Source organism: Anomalospiza imberbis, assembly GCF_031753505.1.
Source record: "Anomalospiza imberbis isolate Cuckoo-Finch-1a 21T00152 chromosome W unlocalized genomic scaffold, ASM3175350v1 scaffold_67, whole genome shotgun sequence".
Classification (NCBI taxonomy): Eukaryota; Metazoa; Chordata; class Aves; order Passeriformes; family Viduidae; genus Anomalospiza; species Anomalospiza imberbis.
In genome coordinates, this window is record NW_027099336.1 from 493,954 (window position 1) to 510,570 (window position 16,617).

At 42.5% G+C, this 16,617-nt stretch overlaps 1 protein-coding gene across 1 annotated transcript in view; it reads right to left on the bottom strand.

Annotated features, from left to right (window-relative positions):
• The window catches only part of LOC137465617 (ras GTPase-activating protein 1-like), a 141,480-nt gene that overhangs the window by 105,229 nt on the left and 19,634 nt on the right, over positions 1 to 16,617 (bottom strand). Inside the window, exons 2-4 of the mRNA XM_068177699.1 lie at positions 6,571 to 6,720; positions 1,548 to 1,683; positions 737 to 807 (exon numbers count right to left, since the gene is read on the bottom strand). Coding sequence (XP_068033800.1) covers positions 737 to 807; positions 1,548 to 1,683; positions 6,571 to 6,720 — 357 coding nt within the window. The remainder of the gene's footprint in view (positions 1 to 736; positions 808 to 1,547; positions 1,684 to 6,570; positions 6,721 to 16,617) is intronic.

A 16,617-nucleotide genomic window follows, 5' to 3' on the forward strand; every position in this document is an offset into this window, starting at 1 on the left:
CCCAGCCAGACACATAGAACTTTACAATTTCCTGTAATTCCCGTTACCATAGCAGAGTAATGAAATACTTTTTCCTCTTAAATTGGTAGATGCAATTAGGCATTTACTGGACTTGATGGACCCTATTATGCATAAGAATAGAAAGAAGCCCTACTTTCAATATACAATTAGGGAGTTCCCTCCTGTCTTATTGCCTTATTGTATGCTTAGAAGAAGGTCTTCTCAAAGATGAATATCCTCAAAGTGTATTTTTATAGAGATCAGAATGGACTGGATAAATTTTCACCCTGATGAGGATATAAAGCTGTCATATACTTTTTCTCTATAATCTCAGGTTAATAGTCCTATCAAGAACCTTATTCCAAATTACACCAGCATGTTCTATCAACTTGGGAAACCAAGACAGTCTCATCAGAAATTACTACAAACATCTTTCAAATCTGGCTTTTTGTTTTTCATCTGGAAGAAAACGGATATCTCAGGAAAGCAGTATTAATTCCAAGCAACTAGTATATGTTCTTCCATTAGATACAGGACTGTTGGTTTTGCATCTTTTCCACATAATATATGTAGTGGAAGAAAAAAAAAAGGCAGGCATCATACCTTTAACCTCTTAGAGCATTAAGTCTAAGATGCAATTGGAAAGTATTTGCATAGTGAACATATACTGGAATCATTAAGTTTTATAAATACTCCAAGAATTTCACATGTGCTTCTACCTATTATTAAAACATACCTTATTTCATCAGTTTCTGGCACTTTGGTGTAAGGTAGAATTGCTCGAACTCTCCTTCTATCTTCCACAGGCTACAGTTTTAAAGAAGAGTTCAAAGAAAGGGTCAAAAATACTAAGAGCTGGAAATGCTCAATTCCTAAAGTTATCTACAAAAGCCTTAATTTTGGTTCTAGCCTGTAACATTATCATTCATGTTATCTCCAAAAATCAAATTACCAACAATGTCATTCCCATGAAAGAGCACTTTACAAATTACTTCCTCTTAGTGTAAATTTGTGAAAATTTAACATTCAGAAACATCTTTATTCGGGGGGACGTGGGCATTACTCATACTGATAATTACTGATATTGTCTTAAGGATAGTCACTTGAAAGAAACAGCTTTCAGGAACTTTGGTTATTTCAAGGATGTGTATTTCAAAATCTTTGCTAGAAAACAGTAATATAATTTTGATATCATTTATTAGGTCTGTGTAAAACCCTACATTATATTGGTGCTCTTTATCAGCCAAAACCCACACATTTTCTTATTTCAGTTTACGTAAAATGTTATTATTACATTTGGAGATAGCTGCAATACCTGACATCTAGCCTTCTCATTACAGATTTTTATTAAAAACAATTTTTTATCATTAGTTTCTATCAGCAAAACCTTGTTTATATATTCATTATACTTCACCATATGCTGAGATAGGTCTAGAACTAGGGGAAGCCATCTACAAGGCTTTTTTCATAGAAAACTATGACTATCAAATGCAAGATTAATGATATTAATATTTAAGTAAATTACATTTTAAAATTCTACTACTTGCCTCTGGAGGTGCTACTGGAAAGAATAGTTTTTCCCCCTTCAGCAAACAAGACACATGACTGTAATACCCAATTAGGTCTGAGAGTGAAGCAAAGCGACGTCCACCAATGTAATAATCTCCACACATGGCAATAATCCTGTTAATAAAGAAAAGGAAGTTTGACAGAAGAACTTTTGCTACAAACTCTTGGGATGGTTTGGGTTTGGGATTTTTTTTTAAAGGAAATGAGGATGATGCTGAGTTGTTAAAGCAGACTGTCTATGTTCAAAATACAATATTACAAACTCACTCTCTAAAAATGTTAAGAGCTACCTGGAAAAGCAACTTTGAGAAGGCAGAAAATACTGACAGAGGGATTGAACTATTCCTTTAGTTACACAAAAAAATGAACAAGACATTTTACCTACTTAAAAACTATCTTTTTTTTTGGCAAAAAATATTGAAATTATCACTTTTATGAAGCTTGCAGAATGCTAAAAACAGTTTCCAATAAATTATGTAGTAAATGGGAAAAATGTCATACTTTCCACCAGAACTCTGTTGCAGTGTCAAAACAATAATTTTTAGGATCATAGAATCAGGCTTGAAAAAAACCTTTAATACCATGGGGGTTTTTAAGATAATGGGACTTAAACATTAACCCAGCACTGCCAAATCCACCACTAAACCATGCCCCTAAAGCACAACATCTACAAATCTTTAAAATAACTCCAGGGATGGTGACTCCACCACTTCCCTAGGCAGCCTGTTCCAATGCTTCCCTTTTGGTGAAGAAATATTTCCTTATATCAAATCTAAACCTCCCCTGGTACATCTTGAGGCCTCTTCCCCTCATCCTATTACTTGCTACTTAGGAAAGACAGACCAACACCCACCTGGTTACAACCTCCTTTCAGGTAATTCTAGAGAGCAATGTCTTCCATAAGCCTCCTTTGCTCCAGGCTAAACAACCCCAGCTCCCTCAGATGCTCCCCATAAGACTTGTGTTCCAGACCCTTCCCCAGCTTTATTGTCCTTCTTTGGACACACTCCAGCACCTCAATATCTTTCTTGCAGTGAGAGGCCCTGAACTGGACACAGTATTTGAGGTGCAACCTCACCAGTGTTTAGTAAAAAGGGACAATCACTTCCCTAAGTCCTGTTTGCCACACTATTCCTGATACAGGCCAGGATGTCATTTGCCTTCTTGCCCACCTGAGCACACATTGGCTCATATTCAGGTGGCTGTTGACCAGCACCTCCAGGTCCTTTTCCACTGGGCAGCTTTCCAGCCCCTCTTCCCCCAGCCTGTAGTGTTGCATGGGATTGTCATAACCCAAGTGCAGGACCCGGCACTTGGTCTTGTTGAACTTCCTACAACTGGCCTCGGCCCATCAATCCAGCCTGTCCAGATCCCTCTGCAGAGCCTTCCAGCCCATCAACACTCCCACCCAACTTGGTATAATCTGTGAACTTACTGAGGGTGCACTTGATCTGCTCCTCCAGGTCATCAATAAAGATATTAAACAGGACTTGCTCCAGTTACTGAGCCCTGGGGAACACCACTGGTGACTGGCCACCAACTGGATTTAACTCCATTCACCACCTCTCCGTTCCCAGTCATCCAGCCACTTTTTTACCCAGCAAACAGTGCACCCATCCAAGCCATGAGCAGCCAGTTTCTCCAGAATGCTGTGGAAAACTCTGCCAAAGGCTTTACTGGACTTGAAGTCCAGGTAGACAACATGCACAGCCTTTCCCTCATCCACTAAGTAGGTCACCCCTTGTCATACAAGGAGATCAGTTTATCCAAGCAGGACCTGCCTTTTATAAACCCATCCTGGCTGGGCCTGATCACCTGTTTTTTTCTGCATGTGCCATGTGATGGCACTCAAGATGATCTGCTCCATAATCTTCCCTGGCACCAAGGTCAGGCTGACAGGCCTGTAGTTCTCCAAATCCTCTTTCTGGCCATTCTTGTAGATAGACATCACATGTGCTAATCTCCATTCAATTACAGAAAATTCTGAAGGGCAAGATGAAAATATAAATATTTTCCTTCCCAGTATTTTATATCACTCAACAACTCACAAAAAAAAATATACTACTACAGTATCGTGGTTTGACACAGAAGTGATTTTTCTCAGGAAGTTGGTAGTCAAACCAATCAGTGGTCAGGTTTGGATATTGGCACCTGGAGTGACCACTGAAGGCATGGACACGCCTCTGAGAACACAGGGGGTTAAAAGCAAGAACTCCCAGGAGAACTCTCTCTTTGGTTCAGGTTGTCAGATGAGTGCAGACTCTCCCCTGCCCAGCCACAGGCTGGGTGGGGGAGGGGAAGCCATGCGGCATGAGGGAGGTAGGCCGAGGGGGCTGAAGGATTGGAACCGAGCCAGCTCCTGTGGACCTGTGGACGGAAGGGTGGAGAGAAGGGGAGATGCCTTTGTTCTCCCCCCGCAAAGGGAAGGAGACGGAGAGCCTGACGGCACCTGTAAATTTGCCGGCAGAGGAGAAGGAGAAGGGGGGGAAGATGCCCAGTGGGGGAGTTGGAGTTCTGGGCAGAGATTTCAGCCGTCCAGGGAGTCTGAACTTTTAACCCTATCCTGGAAAATGAAGGCTTTGTAAAATATTACTCCTCCTTGATTTATAGTGGAAGAGATACAGTCCAGGACCTGAGATGTTAGAAGAAGAATTTTTTAGGTGGGAGGAGATGATGGAGAAGCTTTTGGCTGGACTTTCTTGTTAGCCATAGACTGAACCAAATTCTCCTGCAATAGAGACTGCATTTTGGGGGGATGCAGTGGTGAACCAAAGAGACCTGCTTCAGCAAACACCAGCACAGGAATGGCAAGAACAGAGAAAAGCTGAGTAGGGAATGGTGATGCCCTCTGTCTTCAGGAAGAAGATGATCTCTGTTCTTGGACCCTCGGCCCCAGGGGGAAAATGTGGAGGGACTGTAGTCCCAAGATGAGAAGCTGAACTGTTGTCTCTTTTGGTCCGTGGCAAAGCATCCTTAAAGGAGCCCTATGAGCAGTCTGTCCATGCACGGTGGTGAGAGCACTGTGACATGGAAAGGAGAATGTCACACTGGCAGATTTTCTCCGGGCAGTTGCCATGTGTGACATGGAAAAACAGAAGGGTGGCAATTGTGTTTCCTGCTGGGGGGAGTCTGTGGTGCAAGAGAGACTCCTCTCTCCCTTGATGGACTGAGTATTGATTATCTGAAGGGTGGCAACTTGATCAGGAATCCTGGGTGGTGTCTCACTCTGGTTTTGTTGGAAATTGGGTGGGAGGCGGAGGAGTGTTTTGGAGGGTCTTCATCCTAGATTTAGTGTGTGTGTGTTTTATAGTAGTAGTAGTTTAATAAAGTTTTTTTCTTTTGTTATTAAGTGTGGGCCTGGTCTGCTCTGTTCCTGATCACATCTCACAGCAATTATTTGGGAAGGTGCATTTCCATGGGGGCACTGGCATTGCACCAGTGTCAAACCATGACATACAGCCAAAAAGAATTTTGTTTTGATGGACTCATAGACTATCTGTCAATCATATGCTGCATGAACATATGCCCATATACAACTTGGGGGAAGGGGGATTTGGAGAACTTTCACATACAATATTGGTATTTTAGTCAAACAGAAATATATAAGGAAAGTTTAATCTGAGAAATATCACTTTTAGGAAACAAATAACAGGGAGATTTTCAAGCAATGAAAATTTCACTCATTTTTGGCAGAGACCAAGCTTTAGTGGAAGTGACACTTCCAGTCTATGGGACCCAGGGGGCACATCCCTATATTTGGCTGAATTAACTCCAAGACTGTCAACCTTGAGGCTGGAAAAATGTTTGAGTGTGGCATCTGCCCTTCTAATAACAAAAAATATATACACTCTGCAGTCAACAAGTAAAATCAAAAGTAGGTCTGCTCTATGAATACCAGTATCAGCAGACAAATTAGTTTCCTTCAGATAGTTCAAATGTTTAATGGAACCAAGAAGAAAAGATTCTTTAAGATTTGAAAATATTATAAGGATTCCTTTCTTAGAAAGTAGCATTTAATGGTTTCCCATTTTCTGAGATGCCAGAAACAATTTTATGGTGGACACAAACCAACATTCAACACCGGATATTGGCTACAATAAGTAGAAGTTATTAAAAATGAGATTCTTGAAAACATAAAAAACAAGTATCAACATAACTTCATTCTCTACTACTGCTACATAGTAATCAGTTTCCTAACAAGAATCAGTATAGCTGAGAAGCATGAATTGTTAGCTCAGACATGATGCAAACACGTGCATGCTATTTGCTTGCTTTGCAAGAAAATTTGCTTTCTGTTTATTTCTTGTTATCTAGATAGCTGACAAAGGTTTTTTCTAGTGCTGAAGATGCACTTGATATCGTATTTTGTGAAGATGAACATTACACTGCAGCACACTACATGCTGACTAACATTCAAGCTCTTCCCAGAACATCTGATTTACACCAAATGAGACTAAATTAATGTCTATAAGTTGTTAATGGTAAAATAACCAAAGTTACAATTCCAGATAAATGGATACTTGTATTTAGAACAACTAATTCTAACATAGACTGAAAGCTGATTCTAGCAAATCCTCATATTTTTAAACATATTACCTCTTTGTTTCCCCTTGTTATAGCTATCTTATAAACACTGATTTGCTATGACTTTGACATTCAAATACGTTCTTTAAGCTGCAATATCTGAGGAATAGACTTGAAACAATCTAATTACTACTAAGAAGCCTACATGTTACTGTAAATTTAGTCACAACAGCTTTAGACAAGCTTTTCTATCCTGATAATGCTGGTTTCCTCACATTTTCATTCTTCAGCCTGTAAAGGAATTTTTGTAGCATGGTTTAAAACAATTACACCCTAGCAAAGAGTTATACCATACATGGATAAAAAGAAAAGTAAAAAATATTCAATTTATAATACAATTGTTTTCTATACCGTACTACGTTCTAAATCCACAAATAATAAGTTACAGTGTTTTAAAAGAAAACATTTACTTCTTACCTAAAATGATTGACACTTGTTTTACTAAGGAATGAAAGCACAAATGAACCTGGTCTCCGATCACTCTCTCTAATAAGGTAACTTCCAGGTTTTTCCGCTTGCCAAAGACGTTCTTCTGCAATTGTTCTGTCGAGTTTTCCATGATACCACCTAAAAAACATGTAACAATGGGTGTCCTTAAAAGTTAAGACTTCTTTTTATTCTCACAGAACAGAGTTCTGAAACTAATGAAAGATCTCAGTTGAAACGGATAAAATTCCAGACCTTTATTTCAAATAAAGTTATCAGATGTTTACATGTGCAACCTCTCTCAAATTACTTATTTCCAATACACAGAATTTGGAAAACTTCACAGGTTCAGATATCCCATTTCCCCAAATAACTCACACTGGAGAAAAGCACTATGAACCATCCAAAGGGGACAAAGGCTCTCTATAACCATCTTTTTTTATTCCCCAATTTGTTCATTTTCAGTAGATAAATAGTACCAGAGGTAACTGATCTGCTGTATTTTAAGACTACTCAGGCTTCTATTCAGGCTACAATACAACCTGTTTCTCAAACAACAAACACAGATCACAGTATGAAAATCTGCACCTAAAAAAAATGACAGCATTCCCACCAGAGTATATTTCAGTCAAAATGTCTTCCCCAAGTACAACATGCAGCCTATGAAGAGCAAATACAAATGCATGGCAACTCACAGACTTCATAATATGACAAAAGAACACTTCAGTTTAAGTCAAAGGCTAAATTCATTAAAACATTCCTTACCCTTTCCTCAATTTTGACCTCTTTCTACCCCAAGCAATTAAATGGGGGGAAGCAGCAGTGGAGGGAGCAATCGAAGCAAAGCCAAGTGTTGCTCTCAAAACCTTTTAAAAATGAAAAATTTTATACAGCTAATGTTTTATACTATTTAAATTATCAGCTATTTCAGACCATTCACCTATTGATTCTATCAATTTACACGTCTTGCAAGAGTTGCAAGAAAAGTATTTTAGAAGTGATATGAAAGTAATATTCTGGCTTAAAATACACAAGAAAAAAATGAAAAATTGCAGTTGAGAGTAAAAATACCCAACAAAACAGCTTAGCTGGTGTCCTAGGTTAACTGTATGATGCTTTTATCCCCAATCGTCTGTTCTGTTTATGCTGAATAATAAGTTTTACACCTTTAAGATTTGTTCCAGGAGTAAAGGGGGGGAGAAGAAGCGCAGAGTTTGTTTTTAGAAACAGCACTCACTCCTCCACATTCCTTATCCTGGACTGTGCTGTCTGCAGACAGACAGACAGCGAGACAGATCTCTCCTTTGTTTTTTAGTTAGTTTTAGCTAGCTAAAGCAAAAAAGTTCCCTGGACTGTGGCCTTTTCTTTAGACCTGCTCAAACCTGCTCTGGACTGAACACCAAGAAGAGCACTGGCAGCTCGCACCTGTAGCCCAGCAGGCCGGGCCTGGGCCGCGGCATTTCCAGAGCCAGAGGGACTGATAAGAAACTGAGTGAGCTGAGCTGCAGCCTGGATGGGGGGGGGGGGAGAGGGGAGATTTTTCCTGAGTTTGTCCCTCTTTTAGAGCAGCAAGAAGTTTCATTGTTTAATATTGTTTAGGGTTTCTTGTTTAATAAACAGTTTTTTCCACTTTTCTCCAAAGAAGTATTTTTTTTCCCCGAACCAATTAGGAGGAGGGGCCAATTGAATCTGCCTTCTAGAGGAACCCCTTTGGAAGTTCTCTCCCAAATTTGCCCTGAACCAGGACAAATACAGCTGGTAATAAAAGTCTTGCAAAAATCATTTTTTTCTATAAAATAGAAATTCTCAAAGCCAACTTTCACTTCCATCAGAATGAAAGTCAAATAAATAAATTATACAGATTACATATAACAGCAGAAGCAGTACCAGTGCCAACACTGTTTTCATTGGCAAAGCTGCAGTCTTGTTAGTATAGCGCTCTCCTTTGCATCTCCCCATCCTGATTAAAACAAGTTAAACCAGTGAAATAATTGTTTTGTCTGTACACTGTATTGCGCTTGAGGCAAGGTTAGAAAGATCGTGTCTGCGGTGGGTTGACCCCAGACAGCATTTAACCACACATACAGCTGCTTGCTCACTCCCCCAACTCCCAACAGAACAGGGTAGAGAATAGGAAGCACAAAAGCAAGAAAATTCCTGTGTTGAAAAAAAGTTTAATAAGTGAAGGAAAAATAAGAAGGGGCTGGTGGGAACAGAAAAAAAAAAACCCTAAGCAATGCAAAGTCAATCACTCACTCACTACCTCCCACAAGCAGACCAACGTCCAGCCAAACTGAGCAACGGCTACCTTGGAACACACATCCTCTTTTTTTTTTTATTGTTGAGATGATACCTGACATGGTATGGAATCCCTTTGGCCAATTTCAGTCAGCTGTCCTGGCTGTCTCTCCTCTCAACTTCTTGCCCACCTCTAACCTACTTGCTGGAGGGCAGAGGGAACAATGAAAAATTGAGAAAGTTTTAACACTCTGAACACACTATTCAGCAACACTCAAGATAGCAGTGTGTTATCAACACTGTTTTAGCCACAAATCCAAAGCAAAATGCCACAGGGGCTACAATGAAGAAAGTTAACTCAAGTCCAGTCAGAACCAGGACACCCTTAGATGGCTCTATACCATTTAGAATGTTATAGGTCAAGATCAATAACTTAAATTTGATGCTGTTCCAACTGCCAATTGCTTAATGCATTCAGTTAGAAGCAATGCTTAACATCTCTCAGCTTCACACCAAATATGGTTTTCCCCCAAAGAGATGCAAAATGGTTCTTACCTCGCTATTCAAAAAAGAAGCTGTCCCTCTGGCCATGACGTTTACCAAATGTATTAATTTCAAAGAGCAATTCACTATTACTAAGATTTTAAACTTTCATCATTGCCAAGGACAAGATCCCTATAATTTCCAGTCACTGAAATAGAGATTTTTGTAGTTCACTTAAGCTAACAAAATGAATTAAGCATTTATATTTTAGCTTGTAGGATTATGTGTCGAATTTTTAACCTTTTACTTAAGAAACCTCTGCCACGGTTCAAAGGGCATAAGAAAATGCAAATTTCTGAAGTTTCTTGCATAAAAGAACAATACCCAGGGATGCAAAGAACTCAGATAAAGAAGCCCCTCTGTCTCTAAACCTATCAAGACTGACAGACGTTCACAGATAAGCACTGAAGGACCAAAAGCACACACGCAGAGAGGAAAAGTTCAAAAGTTCAATAATGAGGAAGACGAAAATCTTCAGCCTCAGAAGACCCCCGAGACCCCCGTGCGACCACCACAGCAAACCACGAGTGCCCAGAAGGGTGTGGATCTATTTAGCATGAGAGGCGAGGACAGGCGGGGCCAGGGGTTGAATATGCACGGGAAAGTTGTGTAATGTGTTGCATATGGAACATCTTTGGGAAGAAAGGTGGGGGTCAGTGAAACAGGGACCAAAAATAAAAAGGTGAGCTGGACAGGAACAAACGCAGATCCAAACCAATATGGTTAATCCGACGTTCTCCCTTTATTGTTTACAGACAGCAGTTTTTATACACTTCTAGATAGTTTACAATCGTGAACACACTCTCATTGGCAAGCAAACATTGTTTGTTCCTGTCTTAAGGTGGCTAAAGTTTCACACTGCAGACCTATACTAATTCACACCTAGATAGCTCAGTACATGGTGTTATACCTTAACATAATTTCTGACTGTGCCACAAACTTATTCTTAACTGTGCCACAGGCTTCAAGGCCTCTCCGAGGCCCACATCTGAGGCCTAGGCTGGGGTAGCTCAACCTTCACTTTAAACATATAAATCACGCACATCCAGATCGTGACCCATTTCTCTCAGAAATTCCTCTACAGGTCAGACTGAGGGTTGGGGCACAAGTTTTTGGAGAGCTATATCACTTGTGTCAGGCGCTGACATACATACCCACTTCATAACTACGCCAGGTTGTGGAATTTTTTTATTCCGCATATCGCTTCATCACCTCTTATTTTCTTGCCTAGTTCTAACTAGGAAGATTTCTGTATTTTCAACATTAAGTTCTAAAGTGATGTTGGAGCTTAGGATTCTTTCTTTCTTTCTTTCTTTCTTTCTTTCTTTCTTTCTTTCTTTCTTTCTTTCTTTCTTTCTTTCTTTCTCTCTGTCTCTCAGGGAATTTTTCTCGCATTTGTTGCCTGAGACCAGAATGATGAATACTTAAGAGAGACAAAGGATGTGGCCAAGATAAGGGGAAGAGTGCCGCTGGCTGCAGTCTCTTAGCTGGGGGGTTTTATCTTGGGAAGTGCAGAGATACCGCGAGATTTTGGCTGGGGGGGGTAAGGGGCTGGGGTCGTCCCTCTCTCTCTCGGGACCGGAGGGGAACAGTCGGGCTGGTGCTATTGTAGGGCAGAATTCACTGCCACCGGGGAGTTCAGCCCTTTGCTGCTTCTCCTACCATGGGTGAGCCTTTGCTCGTAAGAGCAGCCATTGAACTGGGACCTTTTTCAATACCCAACCTCATTGGGAAGGACCCTCACCATCTACTCGGGTGGCTCAGGGAAAAACCAGGGACCCTGACCCCCTCCAGAGGGAGTGTCTCCTGGCTGCTTACGGCAGCTGCCTGCAGCAGCCCATCTGCCGCCACCCATCCCCAATGTTTTCTGCCACTGCTTCAGGGCTTTTTACTACACTTAAACCTGACACCCCATGCCCGCCTGGACAGCCCGCGGCTTCCGGCACGGCTCCGGAATCTTTGCTACACTTTGTTTGCCACGCTAGGTGTGCCTGTCTCTGCTGTTCCAGCCTGCTGCTCCAAGGTTTTCCTGCTGCAGTCCATTCAGCTTCCCAACTGGCACTGACACCGGCTGACCCCCGTGAGTTTGCCCCTTCTTTCTCTTGCCGGCTGAGTTGCCATTACCCACGTGGAGAGGAAGCTGAGCTCGCACCACAGTGCCCCTTCAGCTATGGGGGAATCATTACAGCGGCCCTGCCGACTACATAACTACACCAAAGGGGAATGTGCTTGACAGACGAGAGAAGGCTGTTATTCGTTTTCTGGTTTTCTTTGTTGTTGCTGCCACTGTTCTTGTTTGTTTGTATTGTTATATATATATATATATATATAAAAAGTACTGTTATTCCTTTTTCTATATCTTTGCCTGAAAGCCCCGTAATTTCAAAGTTATAATAATTTAGAAGGAAGGGGGTCACATTTCCCATTCCAAGGGAGGTTCCCACCTTCCTTGGCAGACGCCTGTCCCTTAAACCAAGACAAGTGGCAACAATTCATAGAATCATAGACTATGCTGAGTTGGAAGGGATGCATAAGGATCATTGAAATCCAACTCCCAGCCCTGCACAGGACAGCCCCAAGAATCACACCATGTGCCCAAGAAGATTGACCAAAGGCTTCCTGAATTCTGTCAGGCTTGGTGCTGTGACCGCTTCCCTGGGGAGCCTGCTTCAGTGCCCAACCACCCTCTGGGTGAAAAACCTTTTCCTAATATCCAACCTGAACATCCCCTAACACAGCTCCAGCCATTCCCTCGGGTCCTGGGGGCATCAGGCTTGGGGCATCGACATGCAGTGGAGAGGTGATTGTCCTGCTCTGCTATGCACTAGTGCAGCCTCACCTTGAGTCCTTTGTGCAGTTTTGGATGCCACAACATAAGAAAGATATAAAGCTATTGGAGAACATCCAAAGGAGGGCTACAAACATAGTGAAGGGCCTAGAGGGGAAGCCATATGAGAAGCAGCTGAGGTCACTTGGTTTGTTCAGCCAGGAGGAGAGGAGACTGAGGCGAGACTTCATTGCAGTCCTCAACATCTTAATGAAGGAAGTGAAGGGGCAGGTGCTGATCTCTTCACTCTTGTGACCAGTGACAGGACCCGAGGGAATGGCTGGAGCTGTGTTAGGGGATGTTCAGGTTGGATATTAGGAAAAGGTTTTTCACCCAGAGGGTGGTTGGGCACTGGAGCAGGCTCCCCAGGGAAGCGGTCACAGCACCAAGCCTGACAGAGTTCAAGAAGCATCTGGACAACGCTCTTGGGCACATGGTGATTCTTGGGGCTGCCCTGTGCAGGGCTGGGAGTTGGATTTCAATGATCCTTGTGGGTCCCTTCCAACTTTATGATTATATGACTAATTTTTAAACTATTTTAGAGAAACTGCTTATACTAACTACACAGAATCACCATAGCCTCGCAATCTGATTATCTAATGTTAGCTAAATCTATGCATACCATTATTTTCAGTTTCTGGAAACTATCCCAGAAAAAATAGTGCAACGTACTCTGCATGGGAAAGTTCATTAAAAAAACCCTTTTCCAAATATCTGTAAGTAGGTATTAACAAGAGAAAATCACATAGCCACCTCTGCTGAACCAATGACAGGATTCCTTAACAGCAAATAAGATTTTTAATATTTTCATATAGTTACATACTCAACTTCTTTAAATACAATTACATATAGCTAAAATACTGTCCTGGGGTGACAGGACATTTTCATGCTTTGTATCCCAATCGTGTATTCCTGTTCCCGTGCTCTCAGTTTGTTTTGTCTATAGCCGTGTCCCTCCCCCGGCTGCTTGCTATGGCTTGCTGCTGCTAGCTTTAGGCCTGCTTCGCTTGCTCTGCTCGCTTGCTTTTTTTGTTTTTTCTTTGCTTGCCTTATTTTGCCATTTTTCTATTTTTGTTTTTCCCTTCCTTCCTCCCCTTCCCTGAAGACATCGGACCTGCTTCGGACCTTGATTCGGGAACGTCAAGGAACTCCTCCGGAGTCTGCACTACAGAGAAGCTCAGCACCCTCCTCAGCACTGAGACTGCCCAAGCCGTTCGGTCTCTCTCGGACTGGTGAAAACGTTTGTTGTCATCTCGGGCTGTTTTTTCTTGTGTTGGGGAGTGTTTTTTTGCTCTTGCTTAATAAACAAGTTTTTTCCACTTATCCTCCGAGGAAATTCCTCCCGAACCCGGCAGTAGGGAGGGGGGAGGAGTTGTGGGGGTTTGTTTCCTTTAAGGGGCTCCTTCGGAGATTTTCCCCTAATTTGTCCTAAACCAGGACAATATATTCTTTGGTGGCCCGTACGGGGAAATCGACCAGACAAAGTGGAAAAAACTTCATTCTAAATAATATTTTAGTCTCAATTGTTTCGTGAGTACATTAGTATGTCTGTTTTTGAAGTTATAATGTCATTTGGATTAAAAGCCTGCCTCTATTTCTGGTCATTAGGGTTTTTTGAAGTTTTAATACCTTTGTGGTCCCTAGGTTTATTTTCTTATCCAGAAATAGCTCCGGTATTGTCCCTAATGCGTAGCTTTTGTAGCAGAGGGGCACTAACCAGAATATTTATCGGGTTGGGCTTGGTTGTGATGATTTGCAAGAGGTTTATAAAAATGTTGTTATCGGTTCCAGAAATGTATGGTTCGTGGTTGTGGCTGTGTACTCAGTTTGTTAGGAGAGAAGCAGGGGAGGAGGCTTTTCAGCCTTTGCTTTCCTTCTTCTCCTCTAAATTATTTACATCTCTATTAGAAAATGTTTGGTTCTCCCTGACTGCCAAGGACACCATCTTTCTAGCATTTAATTTAGTAAGCTTTCTTTATACTGTCTGCAGTTTATATAAGATGAAAGCTGAAATTTCTAGAGGGGCTGGTGAGACTCCTGATTTAGGAGTAAAACCAAAAGTGAGGAGTCCTGAGTGGTGTGGGAAATGGGAGGATATGGGCCAAATTTTAAAGGAGTTTTCTGATCCTATAGTCTGGGACTTTCCATCTGAACAAATTCAAAATCCAGCTGAAGTGGTAAAGTACCTGAAAGAGAGGTGCCATGGTAACACTAAAGAGGAAAAGATCATTGCAGTGAGCTGGGCCCTGGCACATGCTTATCGCACCCTGCTAGACACTGTAGGGCAGCAGACAGAGGAAAGGGAACAGGGAGATAAGTTAGTTACTATCCCAGTCACTCAGGCTGCAGCCAACATCCCAGGCTCCAGGCCAGTAGTTAAACCAGAGAGTAAGCCTCAACCAATGGCTGTTGCTGCTAATACAAGAGGTGGAAAGTGCAAAAGCAAGACTGACCGAAGAGTGGAAGATGATGATGATGATCCAAGAGAAGGACCATCACCAAAATCAGAAACCACACCAAATGGCACAGATTCCAGAGCCAATATTGATTCCTTCTCCCTGAAGGACCTTCGAGGCCTAAGGAAGGATTATAGGCGACAGCCCGATAAATCTATAATTAGTTGGCTAGTCCGCCTTTGGGATGCAGCAGGGGAGGCTACCATTCTGGATGGCACTGAAGCGAGGCATTTGGGATCCCTGTCACACGATCCTGTGATCGACCAAGGCATGATGAGAGGGGCTAGCCCTCACAGCCTCTGGGAACGGGTCCTGGACAGCGTAGCACAAAGATACCTATGTGCAGATGACCTCTATATTCAGCAGACACGGTGGAAGACCATAGAACAGGGGATCCAACGCCTGAGGGAGATGGCAGTGGTAGAGGTCATTTTTTCAGATGACATAACAACTAAGAATCCAGACTTCGTACCGTGTACACCTGTAATGTGGAGGAAACTTGTGCGACTTGGGCCACCTGAATACGCTTCTGCTCTAGCAATAATGAAGCGGGATGAGGTATATGAGACTGTACTCGATATGGCGAAGAAGCTTCGAGCATATGCGGATGCTGTACATGGCCCGACTCATGCCAAAATTGCAGCTGTAGAAACACGACTGCAGAAATTAGAAGACAAAATAGAGGAAAGTCGTAAGAAACTCAGGGAAGAGATTAAGGAAGACCTCCTCCAAATCTCAGCTGTACAAATTAGACGCCCTGCTATCCAACGCAAACGTTCCATTGTTAGGGAGAGAAGGTACACCCCACGAGCTGAGTTGTGGTTCTTCTTACGTGAGTCTGGAGAAAACATGAAGAGATGAGATGGGAAGTCTACTGCTGCTCTGGCACAACGGGTGCGTGAATTGAAGGAAGGTAAGAAAAGAGAAGCAGCTCCAGTTGCCCGTAGTCGAATTGTCAGGCATAATGATGACGATAATTTGTCGGATCCCCTGAAAGGAACCTCCAAGACATATGTCTCTGGAAAGAAGAATAACCAGGCTTAGAAGAGCCCTGCCTCTAGCCAGGTAGAGGTTAGGGAAAATCGAATCTTTTGGACAGTGTGGGTTCTATGGCCTGGCACATCAGAGCCACAGAAATACAGAGCTTTGGTTGATACTGGTTCGCAGTGTACCTTAATACCTTCAAGACATGTGGGAACAGAACGTATTTCCATTGCCGGGGTGACGGGGGGATCACAAGAATTGACTCTGATGGAAGCTGAAGTAAGCCTGACCGGGAAGGAGTGGCACAAACATCCAATTGTGACTGGCCCCGAGGCTCCGTGTATTCTGGGCATAAACTATCTCAGGAGTGGCTACTACAAAGACCCTAAGGGACTCAGGTAGGCTTTTGGAATAGCTGCTGTGAAAGCAGAGGGCATTAAGAAATTGAACACCTTGCCTGGATTGTCAGAAAACCCATCTGCAGTAAGACTCCTGAAAGTAGAAGAGCAACAAGTACCTGTTGCCACCTCGACAGTGCATCGCCGGCAGTATCGAACAAATCGAGATGCTGTGATCCCCATTCACAAGATGATTCGAGAGTTAGAGAGCCAAGGAGTGGTTAGTAAAACCCACTCACCTTTCAACAGTCCCATTTGGCCTGTACGTAAATCTGAAGGAGAATGGAGATTAACCGTGGATTACCGTGCATTGAATGAAGTGACACCACCACTGAGCGCTGCTGTGCCGGACATGCTGGAACTCCAGTACGAGCTGGAGTCCAAGGCAGCAAAGTAGTACGCCACAATCGATATTGCCAATGCATTTTTCTCCATCCCCCTGGCTACAGAATGCAGGCCTCAGTTTGCTTTCACCTAGAGGGGCGTGCAGTACACCTGAAACCGACTGCCCCAGGGGTAGAAGCACAGTCCCACCATCTGTCATGGACTGATCCAGACTACACTAAAAAAGGGTGAGGCTCCAGAACATTTG